This window comes from Prionailurus bengalensis, chromosome E1 (genome assembly GCF_016509475.1).
Source record: "Prionailurus bengalensis isolate Pbe53 chromosome E1, Fcat_Pben_1.1_paternal_pri, whole genome shotgun sequence".
Taxonomy (NCBI): domain Eukaryota; kingdom Metazoa; phylum Chordata; class Mammalia; order Carnivora; family Felidae; genus Prionailurus; species Prionailurus bengalensis.
The window spans coordinates 37,751,867-37,777,695 of record NC_057347.1 but is presented as its reverse complement, the minus strand read 5'-3'; the positions used below and the strand labels follow the sequence as shown (position 1 = coordinate 37,777,695).

The window sequence follows — 25,829 nt, the reverse complement described above, 5'->3', positions numbered from 1 at the left end:
TCAGGCTTGTTACAGTGCGGAGCCTTCTTGGGATTCTCTCTGCCCACCCCCCCACCCCCCCCCCCCGCTCATGTGCTCACTTTCTCTCTCTCTCAAGGGAAAAAAAAAAAAGTTTTCCTGTAGAATTGAGTGCAAAGCATTCTAGGCTTTGGGGTCAAATAGAATATGGGTTTACATCTTTGCTTTACCATTTATTAAAGTCACCCTGAACAAGTTAACTGCCCATAAAAGAAGATTACGTCAGCTGCCTTAAGTCACCATGATGATTAAATTCTAGAATGTGTAAAGCACTTTGTGCCGGGCCTACCATACAGCAGACACTCAGCAAGTGACGCGTCGATGTTCTCCCCGCTGGTGTACCGGTAGAGTTGGCTGCAAGTCCAGAAGAAAACCCAAGGGCTGAGCTACACCCTAAGGAGCTATCTGTAAGTGCCTAGCGGGGATCAAAGATCTCGGGTAAAAGTCCCAAAGACAAAGAAGCAGAAGTGAAAGAAAAAAACTATTTTATTTAAAAAAAAAAAAAAAAAAAAAAGTAGGCTCTGAGAATAGAGGGTTAGTCCATGCGGGCCTTCAGTGTCCTGGTGGTAATCCTGTCCTTCTCACTGCAGAGGGAGAAAAGTCACAAAACATCTACGCCATTCTAGACTGCAGAACGGAGCTGTCCAGCCAATTCTAGGTTTGACTGTCTTGCTCATGTTGCACTAACCTTAGCCTGTCTGCTCAGCCTGGGATGAGGAAGGGGGGAAAGACAGGAGACTAGTGACAGCTCTCCAGGGCGGGAACCACCAAGAGTAAGAGGACGGCCTGACTGCACAGCCCGCCGAAGAAGGGCAGGAGCTCCCCCAGGCCCGGAGGACCAGTCATTTAGGAAGGACGTTTCATCCCAAGGAACATAAAAGAACCCGAGGGTGAATTGTCTGCTATCAGCCCCAGTCTGTTTTTCGTGATAATTGAGCAAGCTACCCCATAACTAAAGGGTCCAAATGCTTATTTGGGGATGTGCCCAAGGAAAGCTGTCGGGAGGACATCTACTTCATCCATTCGGGTTCCTGGTGACAGCTCCAGATGAGAGGAAAGGGGATGGCAGTTAGGGAGCCGGCTGGGGCTGGAAAATCATTCCCTGCGCCCGGAGCACCAGCCAGTCGTGTGGCTCAGAATGTCACCCAGAGGCGGGAGTTGGGAGAGGAGGGAGTCACCTAGAGTCTTGACCAGTCTGCAGTAGCGCTGCTGTGGCTCATCCCCACACAGGTCCCTGAGACTTTGGGGACACTTCCTACTGTGAGCAAGTAGGGAGGAAACTCAGGGTCACGGAGCCTCACCTGACAGAGGCCAGGGGAACCGCAAGAGGCTCCTTGCCGCCACCCTTGGAGAAGCATGGATTTCTGCTATCCCAAGCCTGCCACAAGCACCTTTCCTCCCTCACTCCTGATCAGGGGGATGGGAAGATGGGGTGTTTGTGGGGGAGGGGAGAGGCTGGTGTACGCAAAGCTTCTAGACTTTTTCCAGCTCGTACTCACATGACGTGGACAATGACTCCCATGCCTGACACTGCATCCCGATCCACGGCATTCAGCATGGCTTGTGAGATGGTTTCAAACAGGTGTTCTGGATCCTGCCAACAAGCAGAAGCCTCAGACCCTAACTTGGTTGAACCCTTTAACTCTCTCTTTTCTAGGCTCAAGATCCCCAACTCTGGCCACCCTCACGCCTGAAGTGAGGGACGGTTCCCAGGATGTGGGAAGCCCCCTCGGCTGCTCAGAAGGAAGCAGGTTACGTAAGGGAAAGCGAAGCCCTGAACTGCCTCTACTAACCAGCAGTGTGACCCTGGACAAGTCACATGTTCCTTCGCTAAGTTCAATCCCCCTTCTGTCAAATGGGGAGAATCCCTATTTGACTTCCACGTGCTTTAGGAGTTGTCTATGGGCTCTCCTCCTGGGTGTCACACAGGTACCTCAAAACTCGATCTGTCCAACCGTCAACCCACTCCCCAGCCCCCCAACCTTCTCCTTCTCCTACGTCCTCCATCTGGGTTGGCTTCGTGAGAAAACTCACGACACCCTCATTGTCTCCACCTCCCTCACTTCTGGTTGAAGTGACCAAATGCTCTAGACGCCAGAGGCACCCCTGCCCCTCCCCTGACGATCTTTGCTCAGGCCTCGCTCAGCGCCTCCTGCAGGCGAGCACGAGAGCCTATGGCATCTACCTGCGGGTGCCGGTTCCTACCTACCTTTGACATCGGGTACCGGGGAAAAGTTCAGACTCTGGAACGGCATTCCAGGCCTTTTGAAGTCGCAGCCCACTCTTGCTCTCCGCCATCATCTCCCCCCACAGAGCAGCCACAGCAAGCTCTCTCATCACCGAACACACGCGCCCCTCTGGTACCTTGGCACAGGCTGTTTCTTCCGCCAATCAGACCTTTTGTTTCCTCTCATCCTGGCAAACTGCATTTTTTAACGCGCGTTTGGGGGTCTGTCTTGCTTCACCAGACTGCAGTGAGCCCTTGAAGACAGGCCAGCGGGGCCCGGCAGAGCTGGCACAACAGCCAACCCTTCCTGTCAGGGACCGTTCCAGTCTTCATGTGTTTCCCTCACACTGCCCCTCCTAAGGTAGACTACGCCATTATCCCCATTCCACAGCCGAGGTCATGGAGGCACAAAGAGACAAAGTGACATACCTGAGAGCATAACTAAGTGACGGGTGGATCCAGGTTTCCAGCCCAGACAACCCGGCTCCAGAGCCCATTCCGCTGACCCGCCTCGGCTGTGACCCTACACCTGGTTAAATGTTTGTTCAATGAACGGGTGTGCAAAGCCCGTAAGGAGTTACTCCAAGGTAAGGAACCATCTGCTGTTGCGGCAAATATCTGACCGGGGTCTCCTGACAGATGCTGTTCTCCCTGGAGCCAGCCTGCACCAAGGCCCGGCCGTTTCTGGACACCGTCCCGAGGCCAAGCAGCTGTGGCTCTCTCCTACCCGCGTCACTCTCTTCATCGTGTGCCACATAAACACATTTTTCCCCGATGGCCAAGGGGTGGACACCTCGGAGCCCGGCCCCACTCCATGCCACCAACTCACCATGTTGGGCTCCCAGAGGGACTCGCACATCCCATACATTTGTTCGGAGCAGGTGCCGCTGACCACAAAGTCGTCAGTCACCATGGGGCAGCCGATGAGGTCTAGGGAGCAGATGAAGGGCTTGAAGGTCTTCGGGTCCAACCCGGCGATGACTGGCTCTGTGTAGTAGGGGCCAAACCTGTGCAGGCCAGGAGCAGAGAGAAACCAGGACTCAAGAACAATCGCCTTCTTGTTCAGACCTACCCAGAAGACTTTTTTTTTTTTAATGTTTATTTATTTTTGAGAGAGCAAGCGAGCATGAGTGGGAGAGGGGCAGAGAAAGAGAGAGAGAGAGAGAGAGAGAGAGAGAGAAGGAGGGAGGGAGACACAGAACCCGAAGCAGGCTCCAGGCTCCAAGCTGCCAGCACAGAGCCCGACGCGGGGCTCGAACTCACAAACTGTGAGATCACGACCCGAGCCAAAGTCGGTCGCTTAACTGACTGAGCCACCCGGGCGCCCCTCAAGACTCTAAGAGTCACATGTTCTGCTGACTCAGCCAGCCAGCTGCCTCCCATAGGGCCAGCTTTGATTCACCCTTCCCCACCTCCTGCCATCTGACAGTGCTTTAAGACTTCTTTTCCCTGACACCTGCCTTCATAGCCTCCGCCCCCCTGACCCTCTCTTCCACTTCCTATTTTTGGGAATTCTGAGTTCTTCTACTCTTCCCTATCCTCACCAAAGTCCTACTACCATTCAATTCTCTATTCATGTATCTACCTATACCTCCACTCCTTTCGAAAACGGACTTGAAGCAGTTTATAGGAAACACACTAAAAAATAAAAATCATTAAAACAATAACAAGACACCCAGACTGAACACAAAGTTTTGTTCTGAGTCTCTTGGCAGATAAGGCAAAGAAGGATACTCAGGAAGCTGGGTTATTTTTGTTGTCTGCCTACAGGAAATAGATTATCGGACATTTGTCCTAGACCCTGAGCTCTGAGTAGAACTAATCTCAGAAATCTATCATAAAATACTCAAAAGCTGGGACACCTGGGGGGCTCAGTTAAGCATCCGACTTCGGGTCAGGTCATGATCTTGCAGTTTGTGAGTTCCAGCCCAGAGCCCAGAGCCTGCTTCAGGTTCTGTGTCTCCCTCTCTCACTGCCCCTCCCCCACTCATACTGTGTCTCTCTCTCTCTCAAAAATAAACATTAAACCAAAAAAAAATCCGCAAAAGCTAATGGCCGTTATTCTCAATAAAAATAGTAAGTAAAGATGTCTTATCTTTATTTTTAAAAAATGTTTATGTATTTGTTTTGAGAGAGAGAGAGAGAGAGAGAGAGAGAGAGAGCAAGCACGAGCAGGGGAGGGGCAGAGAGAGAAGGAAAGAGAGAGAATCCCGAGCAGACTCCCCGCTGACAGTGCAGAGACCAACATCAGGCTAGATCTCACGAACTGAGATGATGAACTGAGCTGAAATCAAGAGTCGGACACTTAACTGACTGAACCACCCAGTCGTCCCATCTTGTCTTTATTTACCCATGTCTTATATTGGCTCTCAGTAATACCTGAGAGCATGACCTTAAATTATAGCTCGGTAAAAGATAATTAAAAAAAAAAAAAAAAGGTTCTGTCCACTGCTCAAGTTTGCAAATCACAGAATTAGTCGATCCTGCTAGAAAATCCCTGACTTCAGGTGGGCTTGTACAGAAAGCTCCCAGTTAGCTGAGAAGCTAGGACTTACCAGGTCAGCCTCAAAAATCCTGTAGTTTTCTTTTTCTTGTTAAAAGATTGTTTTTTTTAAATTTTTTTTCTTTCAACGTTTTTTATTTATTTTTGGGACAGAGAGAGACAGAGCATGAACGGGGGAGGGGCAGAGAGAGAGGGAGACACAGAATCGGAAACAGGCTCCAGGCTCTGAGCCATCGGCCCAGAGCCCGACGCGGGGCTCGAACTCACAGACCGCGAGATTGTGACCTGGCTGAAGTCGGACGCTTAACCGACTGCGCCACCCAGGCGCCCCAAAAGATTGTTTTAAGTTACCTCTACGCGCAGCATGGGACGCGGACTCATGACCCTGAGATCAAGAGCCGTACCGCCTGAGCCAGCCAGGTGCCCCCGTATTTTTATTCCCAATAAACACGATGGGGCACTGGCTCAGTCAGTAGAGCATGTGACTCTTTTCTTTTTTAAGTTTACTTACTGATTTTAAGTAATCTCTGTACCCAGCCCGGGGCTTGACCTCACTACCTTGGTTGTGAGTTCAAGCCCCGTGCTGGGTGTAAAGTTTGCTTGTCCTGTGCTGACGGTACGGAGTCTACTCGGGATTCTTTCTCTCTCTCTCTCTCTCTCTCTCTCTCTCTCTCTCTCTCTCTCTGTCCCTCCCCTACTCTCTCTCTCAAAACAAATACATAAACATTCTAAAAAACAACATGAGCCATTATTCATATACTTAAATGTGAGGTAATTTTTACAGGTGTGAAAGACATTTCCCCCATCTACAATCAGTTTAAAAAATTGTTTAGGGGCACCTGGGTGGTGCAATCCGTTGAACATCCAACTCTCGAATCCGGCTCAGGTCATGATCCCGGGGTCATGGGATCGAGCCCTTCATTGGGCTCTACGCTGAGTGTGGAGCCTGCTCAAGAGTCTCCCTCTCCCCCTCTGCCCCTTCTCCCTGCTCTCTGTAAAATAAAGTTTAATTTTTTTAAAACATTTATTCACTTTGGAGAGACAGAGCATGAGTGGGGGAGGGGCAGAGAGAAAGGGAGACAGAATCCGAAGCAGGCTCCAGGCTCTGAGCCGTCAGCACGGAGCCCGATGCGGGGCTCGAACCCACAAAATGTGAGATCGTGACCTGAGCCGAAGTCGAACACTTACACAACTGGGCTCACCCAGGCACCACACTCTAAAGAGACATCTAAGGAGCACCTAGCTGCCTCAATCAGAGTGGCGTGCTACTCTTGATCTTGGGGTTGTGAGTTGGAGCCCCACATCAGGTGTAGAGATTACTTAAATACAAACTTAAGACAGAAATCATTTAAACCTTTTTCAGTTCGGGATTTTGATAAACACAGTTACGTGTGGCAGGCAATTCACAGCTGAGGATATTAAAATACACCCAAAAAAAGGTAACCCTTCTTACAGCTTTTAGCTTTTTAACGCCACAAAGGCAACAGTATCGATCCAGGTATGAAAATGGCAACGCCTCCGCTTTGAAAGCTAAAGAGTACTTCTGTGACTCCTTCCATAAAGTTCAAAATTATTTCAAACTAAATGATTTAAAAAGAAAGAAAGGGGGAAAAAAAAAAAGAACTCCACTTGTCATTTTGCTACCCAGCTGTGCCCAGAGATGAGTAGAAAAGTCCCTGTGGGGGGCGCCTGGGTGGCTCAGTGGGTTAAGCGTCCGACTTCGGCTCAGGTCATGATCTCACGGTTTGTGGGTTCGAGCCCCGTGTCGGGCTCTGTGCTGACAGCTCAGAGCCTGGAGCCTGCGTCGGATTCTGTGTCTCCCTCTCTCTCTGCCGCTCCCCTGCTCGCACTCTGTCTCTCTCTCTCTCTCTCTCTCTCTCTCTCAAAAATAAATAAACAGTAAAAAAATTTAACAAAAAGAAAGAGAAAAGGAAAATCCCTGTGGGGCTCTCCTTTGCTTCCATCCCAGCTTCTGCACTGGATTCTAGAGCTAGGCCTCTGCTTTCCTCGTCACAAAGTCTTCAAAGAAAACGGACGAAATTCAGGTACCCAATTCCTAGGTCCTGAGACTCTAGGGCACACTTTGCTGGGGTCAATTCTGCTGCCTGGAAGCAAGTTTGTCTGCTGTGTGCGTTCCCTGCCTTCTTCTGAAGTAGCCCTTTCTTTCCTGGTTGGTCGTCAGGCCCACAGAAAACAGACCCATAAAACAGGGTTATCACCCTGCAAATAAGAAATGGGAGAGGGAGGAGGAGGAATCATCCTCCAGCCATGACCACGTGGCCACAAAGTCCCGGGCTACACTTCCGCTCACCGTTTCTCATATAAGAGGTTGGCCACCATGCTCATGAGGGTGTAAGGCTTGATCTGCCGACCTTCCTTCAGCTCATACAGGTTCAGCCGGAACTTGAGGCGCTGGGCACTGTGACAGGAGGAGAAAGGAGTTAGGACGTCACTCCTGAAGGTGCCCGAGTGTCCACTCTGCGGAGGGCAGGAGGTACGTAGGGAAACACACAATCGCCGCCCTTGCCAAGCAAGACTCCCCTCTTCCTCTCCCGGTGATTTTCCCACCAGAAGTCCGGCCTCATGTCCACGTTTCAGACTTGCCCAACAAAGGCCACCAGTGCCACAGCTCTGAGCCCAGGACAGGCCCCGGCAGGGAGGAGGAGCAGACCAATGCCAGAAGCAAAGCTGCTGAGTGGGTCAAAGGACGCCAGAACAAAGAGCCTTACACACAACCTGAGCTTCTCTTACAGGTGAGGAAACTGAGGCCTTGCAAAATTAGCAGTTACCTCCCACAAGCCTACAAAGGCGGTGAGAAAGCCTCCAGAAGAAAAGGAAACGGTGTGAGGGGCGGAGAGGAAGGCCGATGGAGGCCTTTACAGTGACGGCAACTTGAAGCTGTTGCCCTGATGCCAGAAGGAAGCATTTCCAAGTCACGTGTTCTTGAGACTTAGGGAGCTTCGAGGGAAACGAGAGAACACGTTCTGACCAACTTCCACCCACATTAGTGAACTAGTCTCTTGATCTTCTAAGAACTAAGTCCAGGAACTGCTGTTCTTTGGGCCACCAGCTTCCTGGAGGACCTGCCACTTGTGACATCTTCCCTCTTGAAACCCTAACCTGATCCTTTTCCTCTGGCCTCTCATCTTCCCCCACCACTAAATGTCCAGTTCAGCTCTCGAACGGCAGCTAATTTTTCTCTACACATTCTGTCCAAAATCTGTTCCCAGAGGTTTAAAAGATCACCGATGCCTCTCTAGCCCCGAGATACGATTTCAAGTTCCCAAGTGCCCGAAAGATGTTCCTTAGGTCGCCTCGTCCCTTCAAAATTGGTGTCAAAAATCAGTCATCACCTTCCCCTAAAACTAGCCCGCCCGAATTTCTGGATTTCGGTCAACACGCTCAAATCAAAAATCATCTTGCAGACATTTCTGGATCACCTATATGCCAAGTAGTAATCTAGACACTAGTAGATGAAAAAGACACAGAGCCCACCCTCAGTGAATGACTCTTTGGCCTCACAATAGCCAAGCAGCCACTAAGGCTGCTAAACTCTCAGAAATGCCTTCTTTCCTTTCCCATCACTACCATCCCATTAGGACAATAACCCTCATACCTTTTTTTTTTTTTCTTTTGGACCAACACAATAGCTACCTCTTTCATCTCCCAGACTCCTCTTCCTCTTAAATCCCAGGGCTTCTATCCACTAGATGAGGAACCTAGCAGTTAATATGCACTCATCTTGGACCAGGTATCTTTCTGTATCCCTTTCCCAACTAGACCTGAAGTTATTTAGGGACTGAGCACAAGCCCCAGGAAGACCTGCATTGAGATCCTGAGTGACATTCATCAACTTGCACCTTGGGCAAGAAACTCTAAGACCTTCAGTTTCTTCATCTGCAAAATGGGACGGCAGCATGGTAATGTACTTAAGCGGTTTAAATGAGTCCCTGCATGTAAGGTGCTCCGTGCAGAGAAAATGAGTAAATGCTGGTGAAAGCTGGCTAGGGTACAATTCTTTATGGCTTACGGTGTGTCCGGCAAAGTCTCTGATTCACTGGGGTAGATGACTGACACCTGGGCCACTCAAGACACCAGGCAAGGCTAGTCCAAGAAGAGGCGTGCGTGGGGGCGGGGACCCCCGACACTTACACAGTCTGGACATCGGTGGCCAGTCCGGCCAGACCTATGTACAGCCGATCGCCCATGGGAAAGATCTTCTGGAAGTCCGTGGTCACCATCTGGGCCTGGATCCCGAAGCGCCTGTCGGCAGCGATGGCCACACAGTTCTTCCCCTTCATGGCCATGACGGCCCCTCCGTTATAGGACATAATAGACTGCGGCAGACAGAGCGGAGGAACTCAGCGTGACGGGCCAAATGCGGCCAGAGCCCCCGGTGCAGCCCCTGATCCGAAGGCTCCTATGTGCACCGTCCTCCCCTCTGGAGGCGCCTGGACACCCCGAAGCCCAGCTGTGACATTAGCGCTGTGCAGCTGCGGGGAGCCGCCTTCGAACCCCTGGTCCTCACCGCGGGCGGCTTCCCTTCAAACGACCACCAGGCCCTCTCCGCCTCCCAAAGCTCCCGTGCCCCCTCCCCGTTCTTCAATCCCTACCCCGCGTCCCTTCTCCTCGCTCCCCTTCTCACCATGACTGCGGCGTACTGGGACCTGCAATCGCCACAATTCCACTCAACCGGCTGAGGCCCCCCACTGCACAACCACTCTTGCTGCCTTTTCCCTGTGCGCCCAAAGGCCGACCCTTCCGGGACATTTTGACTTCCTACTGGCTGTGACTATCTGTCAGTCATCAGAACCGGAGTTTGGTTGAGAAGCCAAAACCCAGAATGGGAAGGCGGAAAGTGAAAAGTCACTGTTGAGTGCGGAAGAGCCTGGCGCCGCGGTGCAAGCTGGGATCGCGGCGGACCGGGACTCCCGGCTCGGAGGACCTGGGCTGGGACCTGTGTGCACGTGGGCTGGTGAAGCCCAGAATAGGGACCACGGTGTTGTGATCGCGCCGTGTTGTGATCGCGCCGTGTGGCTGAAGGACCACGGTGTTGTGATCGCGCCGTGTGGCTCGGGTGTTTTACGCTAGCTTGTTTCACTTATTCTTTCCAGAAATCCTTCCGTCTCTTATGTGCCAGGTACTATGCTAGGCTCTGCACATTCGCTGGCCTAGAACGGTGCCTGGTATTTAGGAGGCGCCGATTCAGTACATATTGAATGTTTCGAGGGGGGAGGGGCAAAGGGAGGGCGTCGCGGATGGGCTGCGGCTGCAGGGGTTCAGGTTCAAAGGGGAGGTTTGGAGACCAAAGGTGGTTATGCTTTTTGAGACCCCCCTCCCCACGTATCCCCAAGACTCAGGTCACCCTAAAAAAAGGACGTTTCGGGCTTTTCCATCTTCTTATCTTCCCCTAAGAGCGATCCAGAGGAAGCCCCGACTACCCCTCCCAGAACCAATAGAGGAGGGACGTAAAGGTCCCTCCTCCTCCCTTTCCTTGATTGGGACCCTTTCCTTTCTCCCCAGGGCCTGACTGCTTTCACCCGATTGCAGGGTTTCCGTTGGATTCCTGCGCCGTCATAGGCTCGCTCCCATTGACTCGGCTCACCGCCACGCTGGCAGTTGTCGCAGTCTCTGTGGCGCAATCGGTTAGCGCGTTCGGCTGTTAACCGAAAGGTTGGTGGTTCGAGCCCACCCAGGGACGCTGCCTTTTTTTTCCCCCCTTCTACTAAAAGAAAAACCTAAGCGGTATCCTCCCAACATCTAAGATGCCAAATTCCGTTTTGAAACGGCAGATGTTTTTATCTGTAGCAAGTCGGAGGGTCATTGTGATTGAAAATTCCTTGATGTTCAGTCAATGATGGGATTATTTCTCCAGCACTTTCCTCCACCGCCTACCTCCCACCCCGCCCCCAGGCTGGATTGCAGGAAAGGCAAAGACAGAGGTTTTTGTCTCGCTGTGCAATACGTTTCAGGTTGCATTTTTCGTAGGATTAAGAATGAATTTACAGTGGAGGTGGGACAGTTTTCCCTTGTCTGCCTCAATCGATGTTACCCTCTCGAAATATTATGTTTGGAAGGGAAGAAAGTGGCGCCAGAGACAAAGGCAGGGAGAAATTGTGGGATGAAGCAAAAGGTGAGAGACAACAGAGCGGTGATACAGAGAGACAGAAAAGGGAGATGACAGGGAAATAGGTGCGGTGAGTGGAAGGAAGACACCAAGAAAATGGAGGGAAAAGAGAAGCAGTTCATACGTGAAGCCTCCAAAAAAGGAAAACAACAACAACAAAACTATTTTTTCTAGAAATACAGAGCAGTGGGGCAGAGGAGAAATAGAAGCAGAAACTGACAAACGACATTGTCTTGGGGAGAGAGAAGGAGCGAAGGACACAGAGGCAAAGACAGTCATAAAATCATTAGAGGAGCCACCCTCTCCTGCCCTTGTCATCATCTTCTAGGGGATCTCAATTTCACAGTAGCTCTTGGCATGTGCCAGAAATAATTAATTAGATTTCCCAGGGTTCCTGCCCTCTGGAGGCTTCTAGTCTGCGCCAGACACAGTGATTCATTCTTCTGATGAGAAGTCGTCAGCTAGAGACCCCTGTGAGGTCGTACAACTAGCACAGAAGGCAGGGGAAGCATTGGCACCTAATGGCAGCCGGAGGCACATTCCAGGAGGAAGAGCTAAGCAAAGGACTCAGGCAGTTCTCTTGGATATCTGGCTTCTCCTCAAGATTGGGCCCAAAGGACACCTCTTGTGAAAACCTTCCCCAGTGCTTACCCACCCTTACCAGGTGCTCACAGGGCTGGTGCGGGCAACCTGGAGGGATACCCAGTGCCATGGAAGCTAACGGGACAGGCTATGTAAACCCACTGGGCCGTGAGCTCCTTGCAGGCTAAAGCCTGGCTCATCAGCTTTAGGTCTCCAGTACCTAGTACAGTATTTCACATTGGTACATGACAGGTGCTTCTTTGTCAAGAGACCAGAGAGCTTCACATGTGAGAAAGATTGGCTCTCAGAAAGTTCTCCTGATAAGTCAGAAAGGCCAGGGAGGTGGGGACTGGTTGCCCAGGATGGAAACGATTAAAACGAAGTTTTAGTGAGTAGTGGGGTGTTCATCCCTCTGTCTTGTGGTTTGCTAGTAACTGACACAATAACTCTCTGAGGAAAGAGTGGATGGACCCGCGTGAGTGTGATGGGCCCCCTAGCTGCAACACTCCAGGATGAAAGGACCAAAGTGTGGATTTACCAGCCCTCCTCCTCCTGGCTGATACGTGTCCCCCACCATCCCCCCCCCCCCCCCCCCCCCCCCCCCCCCCCCCCCGGTACACACACTTGGAAGGCAGCCCTAGGTGCCCCTGTGGATCGTGTGTAGGATGGAGGTCTTCGGGAAGCCCCTACAGGTTTCTCTTGCCCCAGGAATCTTTTAGCAGGAAAGGAGTGACACTCCCTGCTGCGCTCCCCTCCCCACAAGGCAACTGGGGGACAGTAGAGGATGCGCGAGTCTTCCCTGGCAGAATTCGGGTTGCTGTCGACCCACTTGCCCTGGGGACAGTGGGTGTGTCCATGCCAAAAGCCCCCTTTCCAAGAGGGGCGGCAAACTCCTGGTATTCCCGCGTAAGGGCAGGGGAGTAGGTGACCGGGCTCTCTAACCCCTCCCCGCATCTTCTCCCGCGGGTTCTCCGAGCACCCCCTCTAAGAGGAAATCTCTCCCGCCCATCCTCTTCCTCTCCGCCCCATTTGGCTGCTGTGGGCTGAAGGCTGAAGCTTCTGAGGTCACTTGGCGGCCAATGTCCGCAGGTCTCCTTGTCGCCGGCCAAAGGGTGAAGGCATTCAGTCCAGGGGGGCCCGGCTTCGGGGCGGCCTGAGATGCGAGCGCTTAAGGAAGCAGGAGGCAGGCGCTACGAAGCTTGCGGAATATTTGTCTCCTAATTTCCTCACTCGAGCCACCCACCGCCAGTGCGCTTAATGGCCCTTCTGGCCGGATAATCAAGCTCTCTGGAGGGACAGACCCGGTGACCATCTCTAATAAATCTTGAATAACGAATAAGCGAATCGACCGTCCTAATGAGGCAGGGCCCGGGTCGTCGCCGTAACGGAGCATCGATTGGCTTTCCCGGCGCCAGCCTCAGCCGCTCCTCCCTGCCTTTCCAAGCCTCCCTCTTCGTTTTCCCCTCCCAGCGGGAGCCACTGGGGACGGGAGCCCGAGCGCTGGGAGGAGCCGGGAGCGACGGTCGGAGGCGGACTGGCACCAGCCGCCTTTGCGCTCGCCCGGCTCCTCCCGCCGCCGGGGCGAGGGAGGCGCACCAACCGCGCAGAGCTCGGAGCGCCCCGGCAAAAAATGCGGGAAGCAGCGCAGGGGAGGAGAAAAAGCGCGGGCCCGCTTTCGGGCCCCGGCGCCTGGTTTTCTAGTCCAGTCGGGCCTCTTGCACTCGAGCGGGTTATTGTGTCCCGGACCGGGAGTGAGTCCCGGTCTTCAGATGGTCTCCCAGCCCAGGTTACGTTCCATTCTTCTCCGCGCGAGCACGCGGGAGGCGCCAGCCTCCACCCCAGCAAACCGACCCCCCCCCCCCCACTCAGACTACCCCCTCGGCCTCTCCCTCCGTCCCCCGGCAGTTCGCTTCCCCGGGGCGCCCTGGCTGGGTCCCGGGCGGTGGCGTTTTAGAGCCAGTGATCCCGCCGCCGAGAGGGGCCAGGGGGGTGGGGAGGACACGCTCTCTTCCCACCGTTGCAGTTGTTAATTTTAAGGGAGTGTCACTTAGAGTGAATGAAAATACCCTGGACGCGTGGCCGGAGGTGTCGGGTCCCCCGCCGGAACCCAGCGCCCTTTGGTCCAGGCCGTGTAGGACTGCAGAACGAACCACATCTCAGCCCGGTCCCCCTCATTTCACCATTTTCCAGGCGCCCCAGCTTAGGGGCGGGGATCGCAGGGTCAGGGGGTTGGGGGGCACACACACAACTTGGGGGGGGGAGGGTTAATTGCAGAGGTTAACAGAGAAGAGGATACATCCTCCAGGGTCAGGGTCTGTTTGGGAAGAGTGAGGTCGCGTCCGAGTTTAGGGGGCCCGGCACCCGGTGTGGGGGCAGCCGCGTTAGCCTCTCCCCCTCCTCCTCTTCCCCTCTCCGCAAACACCCTGAAGGAATGAGGTCACGTGGGTGAGTAGTGGGCGGGACCTACTCTTGTCTGGAGGAAAAAAAGCCATTTTGTACCCCCCCAGCCCCGGTCCCTCCCCTCCCCCCTCCGTCCCCTCCCCTCCCCTCTCTCCCTCCCACCCCAAGCCGCTTTCACAAACTCCTTTCTTACCGTAGGTTTCTCCCCTCCCGCCGCCAGAGCGAGCGACACGGCTGCGGCCCCCCTCCCCCCCCTTCCCTCCCTCCCTCCCATCCCCCCCTCCCCGAGACCCACCGGACCCCGAACCCAGGTAAGTGGAGGCAGACTCCCTGTCCTTTCCTTCTCCGCAACTGGAACGGGGCTGGGGGGCCGGTCCATCCCTCCTTACACACCCCTGCGGGAGGGGGAGACTCCGAACCGGGCCTGCTTCTCGCGTCCCCGCCCCACCCCGCCAGCCCCTATCCTAGCTCGCCCCGTCCGCCTTTCTTTCTCCCTTTTCTCTCCCCTTTTCCCTTTCCTCCCTTCCAAGATGGCCGAAATGGATTCCCCCTTTTAGCGATTTGGCGTCTCCCTCGACCACCACCTCTTTGTGCCGCAGCCCCCTCGCAGACCTGCTCCTGAGGTAGCGAGGGGGAGGGTCCGAGGCAGCCACCAGGGCTGTGGGCTGCGCGCGGGGCCGGATCTCTGCCCCCCTCGCCCGCCCCACGAGCCAGAGCGGCCTCTGGCCCTGCCCCACTACCCCTTTCGGTCTGGGGAGGGGTCGCTCTCTGCTTCTTCCGTGGGCACTGGGGCGTCGTGGACGCGCAGGGACTTGAGACCGGGAGGAAAGCGACATGCCTTTTTGATCGCTGCGGGGCCGGGGGAGGGCGCTCCTCCATGCCCGGGTCCCCGGCCTCTCGGGCACCTCCCCCAGCGGGTCCCTTTCCCCCCAGCCCCGGACTGGGCGCCCCGCCCCCTCCCCGAGCCACCCGGGCAGAGCCTCTTTCTCCGGAACACCCCTCCTTGGGCTCCGCCGAAAGTTTGACTCTAGGGAAGGTAGGAACGGCCACCCGGTAACTGAGGTCCCTGATCCTCTGACCCAGGCTCCGGGGGAAGCCCGGGAGGAGGGAGTAGAAGGGAGAAGGGGGGAGAGTTATCGCGATATTTCCCATCGCCAGCGGAGGCAGGAGGGGTCTGACCGACTGGCCCCTCTTCCACCGAGGAGCCGGGCTGCCCCCTCCCTCCCCTGGCCCTCCTTCCTCTAGCTCTGAGGGGGTGGGACCTCTTGGCCAGCAGACACCCCTGGCCCTCCTGTCTCCACAGTGGGCCTAGGCATGCCTCTCCCCCTCCCCCACTGCCCCCATCTGCCCAGAATTGCTTCGGATGGCTTGAGGTGGGGAAGGAAGAGGCCTGGGGGTGGTGGATTTGCCTGTAAATATCGTGGACGTGTTACCCCGCGCTTCTTCCTGGTCTTTGTCTCTTAGAGGAACCCCCACCATACGTATATATGCCTCAGTCTCTCCTGAGCTCCCTGTTGCTTGGGGGGCGAGAGGGGGGGAAGTAGGGGGTTTGTCTCCTGGTTGTCTCCCGCTGTCTTCTGATGCCTCCTTCTCTGGGCCTCTCGCAGTTTGTATCTGTTCCTGAAACTCATTTCTCTTCTCCCCGTCTCCACTCTGTTCCAAGGTGTTAGTACTTGGAGAAGGAGCATAAAGCCGGCTCTGTTGCAGCTTTTGGGTAGGGAGGTTTTCCCAGGGGCTCCCTGGTTTGGAGTTGGAGGTTGTGGCCTTAGAGCTGTCTTTGGAATGAGGCCGGAAACAGACCCCAGGTGAGACCTGGGACTCAGTATCCACCCTGTGTGGCTTGAGTGGAGTTCAAGTTGGAGTCTTGGGGGGGGGGGGCAGGAGGGCCGGGGGGGGGGGGCTCTCTGCTGCCCCTGGCCTTGCCTGAGAGGTCTAGGTTGATGGAGCTGTTGCCATGGAAATGGAGACAGCCTGAACAGGAAGAGGCTACATCTTTGTGCAGGTCAGATGCCCACCCTACTCCTCCAGCCTCTGGCCCCCCGAGTGGAGGTTGGGAGCTGCACTGCCTTTGTTGCTGGAAGACTTCTGTTATAATTTATCCTGGGTGGACCGGGGATGCACAAAAGGTTAGTGTGTATTTCCAGCTCTGGTTTCAGGCAGGGATGTCAGACGGTGTGCTGCTGGGGTGGGTGGGGGTGGCTTATACATCTGGGAAGTGTGGGCCTGGCTCTGGTCTGGCTGTATGTGTGATGGGGTGTGTCTGGCCTGGTGTGTGTGTGTGTGTGTGTGTCTGTGTGCGCGTGTAGTGTCTGTCTGGCCTTGTGTGTTGTGTGAGAGAGATGGAGGGGGTGTGTCTGGCTTTGTGTGCCTCTGTGTATATTCGGCAATGTGTAGCTCTGGGTGTATATTTTGGGTTTTGTCTTTGTTTGATCTTAGGAAGCTGAGGGGGGAGAGCAGAGAGGGGACAATGAGCCCGGCTTCAGGAGACTAGAGGATGTTTTTGACGCCGCTGTCAAAGGAAGGGCAGGTCCCGGGGTCAAGGATCAGGGAACATTGAGAGGTTGACATTGTCCCCAGGCGGACCCCTGTGCTCCCCCTCCGTACACAAATACACAGAGCTTGTGCAGTTGGACCCACACAGCTACCAGAGGAATGCACCTAGTACATTCTGGCTCACTGTGCTTCCATGGAGCCTCAGTTTCTCTAACTGTTCCATGGAAGTGGGGTGAGGCAATTAGTCTCTGTCCCTCTTCCTACTTCAAGGTGAGAATGTGTGCTGATGGTCATGTTTGGGCCAGACTCTGACCTCCCCCAGAAGGCTCACTGAGCAGTCTTCTAAGGAACCTGGAGTCCTTCTGCCTTCCACCTGCCTGGATGGAGTCAGGCCAGGCTTATTGGTTTCTTAGATGAGAGGGGAGCCTGGCCTGGGTGCCAGTGTGTAGAGAGCACTGGAACAGGAGCCAGGCAGTTTCTACTCCTAGGACTGCCACTGCGTTACTGCATGACCTTAGCTAAGTCACTTCTTTCCGAATTTCTTCATCTGGAAAATGAAAGGATTGGACAAGACGCCTTCTAAGATCCCTTCTACTTCCGCAGTTCTAGGTGTCTGCATGTGACCTTGAGTGACTTTTCCTAAGACCTGGTGATTTTCTAGTGGGGAGTGGGGCTAATTTCATGTGCAGGAAAGGCAGAGCAGAGAATGCTGTCGTGGGGCATCTGAAGGAGCAGAGACCTCTGGGTTATCAAAGACAGCCGGTTTTGCAGAAGAAAATCAAAACAACACAAAACAAAAACAAGAGAGCCCTAAAGTGCAGAGAGCTTCCAGAAAAAGACTGGCTAGAATGGAGAGATGGGGGTGGTCTCTAATTAGTAGGGGCTTTGAAGAAGAGGAAAGACAAAGGTCAGGCTTGACTCGCAAGGAGGAGCTGGCGCTGGGTGCTGACCCGAACTCCTTTCTTGCCACTGTGGCCAAGACCCGGATCCCCAGGGGCCAGGATGGGCTCCCCAGCCATCATGCCCTTGCAAAGAACAGTGGTTTCAGGACAAAAGGTGTTGAATGACTTGGCTGCAGTTGGGCATGGGGGACAGGGCACAGGTCCGCTGTGGTGGTGTCAGTGGGACTGACCTGTTACGGCCCCCAGAGCTCCACAGAGGCCACTTCCAAATGGCCCTTGGCTCCCTTTTCTGCCTCACGGAACTTCTCTGTCTTTCTCCCTCATGCTGTTTCCCATCTCCCAACCTCTTCCCTAACGTGATGACAGCCAGAAGTCCAGCCACCGTCACCCCTCTTCCGTCTCCTTCCCGCGATACACCAGCCAGTTGCAGCTGGGAAGGAATTGGGTGTCAGGTGTGGGGGGCGAACAGTGGGGGAACCAAGCTCCTGTTTACAGTTGTTCTTGGCACCTGCTGGCAGGGCCCTGCAGGTAACCATGGCAATCAGGTGAGGAGCCAATCAGTGCTTCTCCCCACCCCCAGCCCCAGAGGTAGCAGTCTGAGGCCCCTGGGGATAGGGTGGGGGGAGCTGGGAGTGCAGGCGAGGGGGGCCTGCTCTTACACCAGACGAGGAGGAATATTTCTATACAGTCAGCTCCACAGCTCCTTCCTTCTCCCGCGCATCTAGAAAGGAGCCTGAGAGATGATCTTGGCCCGAATTCTCACAAATGCTCACGGAAGTGAGAGGGTAAAGGTCACGGCCCCTTGCCTAGGAACTCCTGCGTGTTGAGGCCACAGTCTACCCGGCAGGAACTGCATGCAAGTTCTTAAGAGCCAGTGTGTGTTGTGAAAATCCAGCCAGTGTGTGAATGAGGTGACCGAGGCAGTGGGAAGCGCCTGTGTGTTTTGTGTGTACGTACGCGTGCGTACGTGAGAGGGAGAGACAGAGCCGGGTGTGAGATGCGCTGATAGCAACCAGCATCGACCAGAATGTGTTGTTTCTGTCTGTGCATGCACACAGAGGTTCATTTGGATACACACACACACGCACGCACGCACGCACAGGTCAAGCAGTCGTACAAAGTAGTTTTGGAAGCCCAGACATCACGTACACATCCAATGGATATTACACACACTCAGCGAGACAGCCACTTGGAGTTTGTTCTCTCCTCTGGATGGTTGTAATAATATTTGGGCATCTTGCCAGGGACAGGGTTACTATGGAAACGACCAAACAGTGGAGTAGCCAGCAAGCCTTCTGCGTAATTGTCAAGGGGGGAACCTTTGCAGGGAGGCCGGCCTAGGCCGCCCTCCTTGGGACAGGAGCCCCTTTCCTTCCTTAGGCCGCTGTGTCTCCGCTGGCTCTCTCGGCTTGCTTGGTCTCCTCTGTCTGCCCTGCAGACTTGGTGTCTCTCCCGCGTGTGGCCTTTGTGTCTGTCTCTCCATCTCTTTGGGTCTCTGGCCAGCCTCTGTTGGCTGTTTGGGTCCTGGCCAAACTCATCCTGGGGTCTCTATAGAAACTGTTGATCCTGGCTGTGAATTTCTGGTCCTAGAAAACCCAATATGGTGGCTTTAGAAATCTCTCTGGAAAGGAGAGAAGGGTGTATGTTGTGAAGGAGTCATTGGGGCTTGGCCACTCTCCCAAGCCCCACGCCTTGGGCTTTTACTCTGGGAAAGAGGAGGGAGGGAGGGAGGGAGGGAAGGGCCTTCCCTTCTAGGGGCAGGTTTGGTTTTTATACCGAGAAGTTAGGCATATCAGCCAATTCAGAGTTGGGCTCTGACTGACCTCCCAGGTCCCTGCCAAGGCCTGGCTGGGTGCTCGGGGCTGCTGCAGAGAGAACTTTCTGCCCAGCTTTGGCGGGCATATCTCTGAGAGCCTGTGATGTGTCACTGGACAGCCTGGGGACAGGCAGCCGGAGTGGCAGCAGTGTCCACGTGGAGAAATTGCTGTGTGTGCCTGGGAGGGAGGTCCCGGACTGCGTGTGGGACCGGGGGACTTGCACAGTGGGCCGTCCAGCGGGGACTGTGCAGAAGGGGCAAGAGCAGTCTTTTTTGCCCAGGCTCTTTGCCACTGCCTGCAGGGTCGGGGCTGGGGTCAGGCTGGAGCTGCGTGCTCCCAACTTCGGGCGTGTAAGGACCATCCTCCGTGTTTCCTGCCTGAGCGCCAGGCCTGGACCCTGCATGGCCAGGGTATGGTGGACCTCCAGGGAGCCACTCCGGGCCCAGTCTGGATGTAGAGCTAGGAGGACGAGGTGGTGGGGTGCTCCCTCTAAACCTAGGGTATCCCGTGGCCACAGTGTTTCCGGGACTGCCTTCCTGGGGGAAGGGTGATGGGGTGGAAGGAGGGGAGGATGGAGTAGAAAGACCGAGGCAGGGGCCTTGCACCTGGGTAGGGGGGGGTCTAAGTGTCCTCAGCTCCTAGCACCCACTTCAGTGAATGTGGATTGGGATCAGAGACATTTTGAAAAACTCTGTTCTCTTCAATTTTCCTGCCTCCTCGGGAGAGTTGGTCTAACTTCATCTTTCCTCCTGCTCTTGAGATGGAGCCCGATGGTGTCGCTCAAGGAGGCACGCGTCTCCAGAGCCCCCGTACCCGGTGAATACTCAAGAGGGGCCAGGAGGAGCCCACCCCATGCACGTGGCCAGTCTGGCCTCGGAGGCAGAGAGCAAAAGCCTTGCGCTTCGGGACAGACGTTGGGTGGTGTGGACTGTGGGAGGGGCTCTTGGGCCTCTGGGTTTCTGATTCCACTTTCATTTCTCAGCGTGACGCTCCCCAGGCCCCCTGCCCCCCACCCCGGCATCATGCATCGGACCACACGGATCAAAATCACAGAGCTGAACCCTCACCTCATGTGTGCCCTCTGCGGGGGGTACTTCATCGACGCCACTACCATCGTGGAGTGCTTGCATTCCTGTGAGTTGGGCAGAGGGGCCGCTGCTCAGGATGGGCAGTCTTTGGCCAGGTCGGAGGGGCACTGCCTGGGGAGGGCAGAGCACAAGGCCCTGCCCTGGAGAGCACGCGCGTCCGTGCACCCCGTGGCGGCCCCTGGCCGCAGAGAGACTCCTGAGGGGCAGGGGGGAGACGGGAGGGGTTAGCCCGGAGGTTTATTTCAGGAGCTTTCACCTACCTGACCCCTCGGTTCCCTCCTCCATCCTCTGGCTGGAGCTGCAGCCCCTGAAGATGCACGTGCCCCCCCACGTGCACACTGGGCTTGGTGGCAGAGGTCCAGGACCCTGGGAGGTGTCCAGCAGGCGGGCTGTTGTTTTGTACTCCATCGGACTTGGGGCTCCCCTTCTGCTTGGTACATGACACTGGCCTGACACCCGCACGCACGCACTCCCACGGCCCCTCCTCCCCCAAGGACGGAGGAGGGGTGAGACCAGGACCACGTTGAGCCTTTGAATGGGCTGAGCTGCGGGGAAAGGTGGAGAGGAAGGGATACCTGAATCTGAGCAGAGGCCGTCGGGGGCTGGTCCTGGATTACGAAGGGGGCTCTGACTCTCCTTTCTTTCTCCACCCCCCACCCCCAAGTCTGCAAAACCTGCATCGTGCGCTACCTGGAGACCAACAAGTACTGCCCCATGTGTGATGTGCAGGTCCACAAAACCAGGCCGCTGCTGAGCATCAGGTGGGCCCGGCACTGTCCCTCCCGCCCACGCCGACTCTCTGGGTCATCTGCCCTCTGTCCCTCAGCCCTCTTTGCATCCTATAGCCAAGGTGGCAGGTGGGGGAGAAGCAAGGCCCCTCCCCTCCCTCTGTGTCCTATCTGGCTTGTCTAGGCTGAGAAGTACTAGAGGGGTAAAGACCGTGCCTCCGGGGACCCTGGTGCCTGTGCCCCGGATCTAAGGAGGGGAGGTGGGAATAAGGGTTCCTGGCTGGGGAGAGCAGGGTGAGGTGGTTGCTGACGGGACTCCGTGCTTTTTCCAGATCTGACAAAACCCTGCAAGACATCGTCTATAAACTGGTCCCTGGGCTTTTTAAAGGTATCTACCCCCGTTTCATCCTGCCCACGGCCCCACGCTTCCCTGCCTAGTGCTCCATCCTCACCCTGCTTTCCTCTTCCAGATGAGATGAAACGACGGCGGGATTTCTATGCAGCGTACCCCCTGACTGAAGGTGAGCGTGTTCGCTTGCCTGTTCCCCTGAGCAGGTGGTGCCGCCCTGGGCTGCCTGCCCTGCACGTGCCGCCGCGTCACCGCCCCGGCCCAGAGGATGGTTGCGCTCACCACCACCCCCACCCCCCCCCCCCCCGCGAGCTGTGAGATCCAGGGTCCTTGGTGGGGCTCCTGTCCCCGTCCGAGGCCAGCCCCTCAGCTCTCTCTCCTTCTGCAGTCCCCAACGGCTCCAATGAGGACCGCGGCGAGGTCCTGGAGCAGGAGAAGGGAGCTCTGAGCGACAACGAGATTGTCAGCCTCTCCATCGAGTTCTATGAAGGTGTCAGGCAAGTCTGAGCCACGCCTGGTTTTGGGGGTCCTAGGTTGGGTCGCCCCTCTCTCCCACCCTGGCCCCCTTCCCCTAGCAGGAGAAGGTGTCTCCAGGAAGGTCTTCTGGATGTGTGTGTTGGGGGATCCTGCCTGCTTCAGGGGTTCCCTAGCTTCATTGTTTCTCCTCCCCCAGGGACCGGGAGGAAAAGAAAGGTCCTCTGGAGAATGGGGATGGGGACAAGGAGAAGGTGAGTGCTGGGGACCTGCCTAGGGGTGGGATGCGGACTGGGAGAGAGTGCCTGGGGCGGACCCCAGCCCTTGGGTGCTTCTCCCTCAGCAGACAGGGGTGCGGTTCCTGCAATGCCCAGCAGCCATGACCGTCATGCATCTCGCCAAGTTTCTTCGCAACAAGATGGATGTGCCCAGCAAATACAAGGTGAGTCCCTGGGCCCTCTCAGAAACCGAGTGCCTGTTGTGTGGCTGCATCTGGCAATCTGTGCATCCCAGCCACTGTTTTGAGCAGGCTGGGTGACACGAGGACCTGCGTGGTTGTGTAATTGAGCTGAGCAGAAGGGTAATTGAAACCAAGATTAGGGTGGAGTAGTCTTTGTCTGTTGAAGCCAGTGTGCAGAGATGCACGGGAACCAAGACGGAGTGTACGTGTGTGTGTGTGTGTGTGTGTGTGCATATGTGTGCACATGTGCATGGTTGCATGTTCAGAACTGTGGCAGAGGTATGTGTGCAGAAATATAGGGGGTTGTCTGGGGCCACCTGGCTGAAGGAAGGCCAGTCTGAAATTCCACTGGAGGTCTTGGACAGTACTTCTCAAATTCGAATATGTCACTGGTTCTCTAAAGATCTTGTTAAAGCATAGATAGGTTCTGCATTTCTAGCAGGTTCCCAGGTGTTGCCAATACTACTGGTCTGTGTACCACACTTTGGGTATCAAGGCTGTAGGACAGCGGATCCCAAACTTTGCTGCAGATCAGAATCGTGTGGGAGGCTTTAAAACTTGACTCATGTCATACCAATTAAATCAGAATCTCTGGTGAGATCCAAGCATGTGTTGTTGTTTTTTTTTAATTTTTTGTTAATGTTTATTTTTGAGAGGGAGAGACACAGAGCGTGCGTGGGGGGAGGGACAGAGAGAGAGGGGGTGCAGAATCTGAAGCAGGCTCCAGGCTCTGAGCTGTCCTCACAGAGCCTGATAGGGGGCTTGAACTCATGAGCGGCCAGATCATGACCTGAGTTGAAGTCGGACGCTCAACCGACTGAGCCACCCAGCTGCCCCAAGCATGTGTTTTTTTAATGCGTCCAGGGTCATTCCACTGCAGCCTGGGCAAGAGCCAGTGCTCTGCGAGATCTTTCTCACCTGGGCTTTTTCTTTGCCCCCCCCTCCGCCCCCCCTTTATTTCTAGAGGACCTGCCAGAGATTGAGGGATTCAGACAGCTGTGTGGGTGGCGGGAGGCAGGGGTTGTTAATGATGTGGGTATCTTTTCTGGATCCTTCCTTCTCCGTCTGGTGGTCTGGAGTTCGGTTGGGACAAGCCTGACCGGGAAGTCAAACCCCCCCACGAAACCCCAAAGTAGTAAGGGAATACCTGCAAGTCTCTCCTCCCCATCACCCCACTTCCTACCCCTAGCTAGGAGCCTCTCTGCCAAATGGCTGGAGCCTTGAACCTGAACCGGGTAATGGTGTTCTCCATCTCCTCCTCCAGGTGGAGGTTCTATACGAGGACGAGCCACTGAAGGAGTACTACACTCTCATGGATATAGCCTACATCTATCCCTGGCGGCGGGTGAGCTGGGCGGGACGGTGCAGGGCGGGGACAGGGCCGGGAGGGGAGCCCTGCAGGGTCTGGCATTGGTCTGTGGCCACAGTGACCACATAGTGACCAGTAATCACGGTTCATGCCTTGTCCCATGAGCTGGGCACGTCCAGGGTGGTCTGCCACAGCAGGCCGGCCGCTTCCAGCCGTCTTCCGATGATGGCCTCCCACACTCTAAAGGGAAAAAGGACCCTTTGGCAGATGACATGCCCTGATTTGGGGCAGAAAGCAGGGTCGGGTGGCCGTGGAGGAGCGGATGCTGCTTCCTGCCTTCCAGCCTCCTCTCCGGTCTCTGGCCTTGCACGTTCTGTCTGCCTCTCTGGGTCTTTGTGTGCCCCTGTATCTCTGGCCTTGCTTGGTCAGTCTTGTTTGCCTATCTGCTCCTCTCCAAGGCCCGGACCCCGTTCCTCTATCTGGGCACTGTGGGGTGAGGGTTGGGTAGCTTCCTTGGTGGCCTCTTTCTCCCGACACCCTCCCCTTCACTGCCTCTCTGCCCCCTCTCCCTGCAGAATGGCCCTCTCCCCCTCAAGTATCGGGTCCAGCCGGCCTGCAAGCGGCTCACCTTGCCCACAGCACCCACCCCCTCGGAGGGCACCAACACCAGCGGGGCATCTGAGTGTGAGTCAGTCAGCGACAAGGCTCCCAGCCCTGCCACCCTGCCAGCCACCTCCTCCTCCCTTCCCAGCCCAGCCACCCCCTGCCATGGCTCTCCCAGCTCCCATGGGCCCCCGGCTACCCACCCTACCTCCCCTACTCCCCCTGCGACAGCCAGTGGGGCCACCACAGCTGCCAACGGGGGTACCTCGAACTGCCTGCAGACACCATCTTCCACCAGCAGGGGGCGCAAGATGACTGTCAACGGAGCTCCTGTGCCCCCCTTAACTTGAGGAAAGGGACCCTCTCCCTCCTTTTCCAGCCATGCCTCTCCACCCCTCCACTTTTTCTGGGCCCCTTTTCCACCTCTTCTACTTGCCCCAGCTCCTCCCGCCTTAGGGGTGGGGGGCGGGTTTTATAAATAAATCTATATATATATGTACATAGGAAAAACCAAATATACATACTTATTTTCTATGGACCAACCAGATTAATTTAAATGCCACAGGAAACAAACTTTATGTGTGTGTGTATGTGTGGGGGGTGGAGTGTTCATTTTTAGGGGGTCTTGTGTAATTTGCCCTGCTCTTATTTTGGGGGGTGTCTGGCGGTGGACCCGAAGGGCCACTTGAGGCTCAGTAAAGCTCTACTCCATCCTCCTGTTTCCCAAGGCAGATGGGATGTTGGGGGAGCCCCACCAGCCCCCAAAGCTTTAGGCACAACTCCAGCCGGCTGTGAACGGGGTCTACCCTCTCTCTTTCCCCATTTTGGCTGCTGTCCGGCCCCACCAGCACCCTCCCCCCCCATTGTTGAATGTCCAGAGACTTGCTAAGACAGTGCCTTTTACAAATGCAGTCTATCCCCTGGTTCTGAGGAGTGAGTGGGTGGTGAAGATGGCATCTCCCTTACCTCCTCCTCTTGCAGTGGAAACTTTGTGCAAAGAATAGATAGTTCTGCCATTTTCTTTTTTTTCCTGTGTGTGTGGCCTTTGCATCGTTATCTCGTGGAAGAGAAGATTCGGGCCACGGGAGGCCTCAGCCCTTGAAATTCCACTGTGGCTTTAGCAATGTGAACTGCTTCACCCCGTTCTGCCCCTGCCCCCCACCCCACCCCGAAACTCTGACTAGCAAGGCTGGGAGGAAAGTCCCATCTGGGGGCCTGGAGTGCCGTGGAGAGGCGGAGTGGGGCTAACCTCAGACAAGCACAGACCCCAGATTGTGCCAAAGGCCAGCAGCCCTCCAGTCCCCTCCCCACCCCCAGCTGAGGCAGAGTCAAGAAAGAGCGACAGAGGCATCTAAAAGCACAAGAAGACAGAAGCCTGTAGGCTCTGACCTCTGCTCCGTCCCGCGAGGTCAGTGGACTGCCCCCTGAAGGGCAGACCCCACCAGATTCCTGCCCACCTGTTTTCCCTCCAGTGTACATAGCTCAGATCGGGGAGGAGGTGAGGAGGCTAGACTCCCTTGCAACCTAGGTGTTTGGGGTTGGGAGCCCCCCCCCCCCCATCAGGTTTGTCTGTGTTTGCACCTTGTCCTGTGTCTGAGGTGCTGTGACTGTACCCTCCTGCCCTGGGACATTTGTATCTCCTGGCTTTGTAATAAATGCTGCATACTCTCTGGACCTGTAGTTCTTTGGGGGACAGGGAAAGTGGCGGGGGGGGGGGGTCCTTTGCCCTCCTCCTCGTGTCTCTCGTCT

At 55.4% G+C, this 25,829-nt stretch overlaps 2 protein-coding genes and 1 non-coding gene across 10 annotated transcripts; 2 read left to right on the top strand and 1 right to left on the bottom strand.

The window, feature by feature from the left end:
- Window positions 1-488: 488 nt before the first annotated feature.
- PSMB3 (proteasome 20S subunit beta 3) lies at window positions 489-9,531 on the bottom strand. The gene is made up of 6 exons (XM_043584261.1): window positions 9,394-9,531; window positions 8,901-9,085; window positions 7,060-7,167; window positions 3,075-3,252; window positions 1,518-1,612; window positions 489-602 (listed from the first exon to the last, which is right to left on the bottom strand). The coding sequence occupies exons 1-6, from the start codon at window positions 9,394-9,396 to the stop codon at window positions 554-556; spliced, it is 618 nt and encodes a 205-aa protein (XP_043440196.1). The 5' UTR covers window positions 9,397-9,531; the 3' UTR covers window positions 489-553.
- An 844-nt stretch (window positions 9,532-10,375) lies between these two features.
- Window positions 10,376-10,449, top strand: TRNAN-GUU. The gene has a single exon. It is a non-coding gene; the product is annotated as a tRNA-Asn (tRNA).
- Window positions 10,450-13,982: 3,533 nt separating this feature from the next.
- On the top strand, window positions 13,983-25,750 carry PCGF2 (polycomb group ring finger 2). Of its 8 annotated transcripts, XM_043584258.1 has the most exons (12): window positions 14,525-14,893; window positions 19,830-19,885; window positions 20,052-20,203; window positions 20,822-20,918; window positions 21,218-21,273; window positions 21,356-21,406; window positions 21,623-21,731; window positions 21,908-21,962; window positions 22,052-22,150; window positions 23,433-23,513; window positions 24,053-24,161; window positions 24,382-25,750. In XM_043584258.1, exons 1-12 carry the CDS (start codon window positions 14,735-14,737, stop codon window positions 24,393-24,395), a joined length of 1,038 nt encoding a protein of 345 aa, XP_043440193.1. In that variant the 5' UTR covers window positions 14,525-14,734; the 3' UTR covers window positions 24,396-25,750. The 8 variants fall into 8 exon arrangements, with proteins under 8 accessions (XP_043440190.1, XP_043440191.1, XP_043440194.1 ...); XM_043584255.1 differs by lacking the exon at window positions 14,525-14,893 and adding an exon at window positions 13,983-14,168 and having other exon boundaries at window positions 22,055-22,150; window positions 24,053-25,750; XM_043584256.1 differs by lacking the exons at window positions 14,525-14,893; window positions 19,830-19,885 and adding an exon at window positions 13,983-14,168 and having other exon boundaries at window positions 24,053-25,750.
- The last annotated feature ends 79 nt before the right edge of the window (window positions 25,751-25,829 follow it).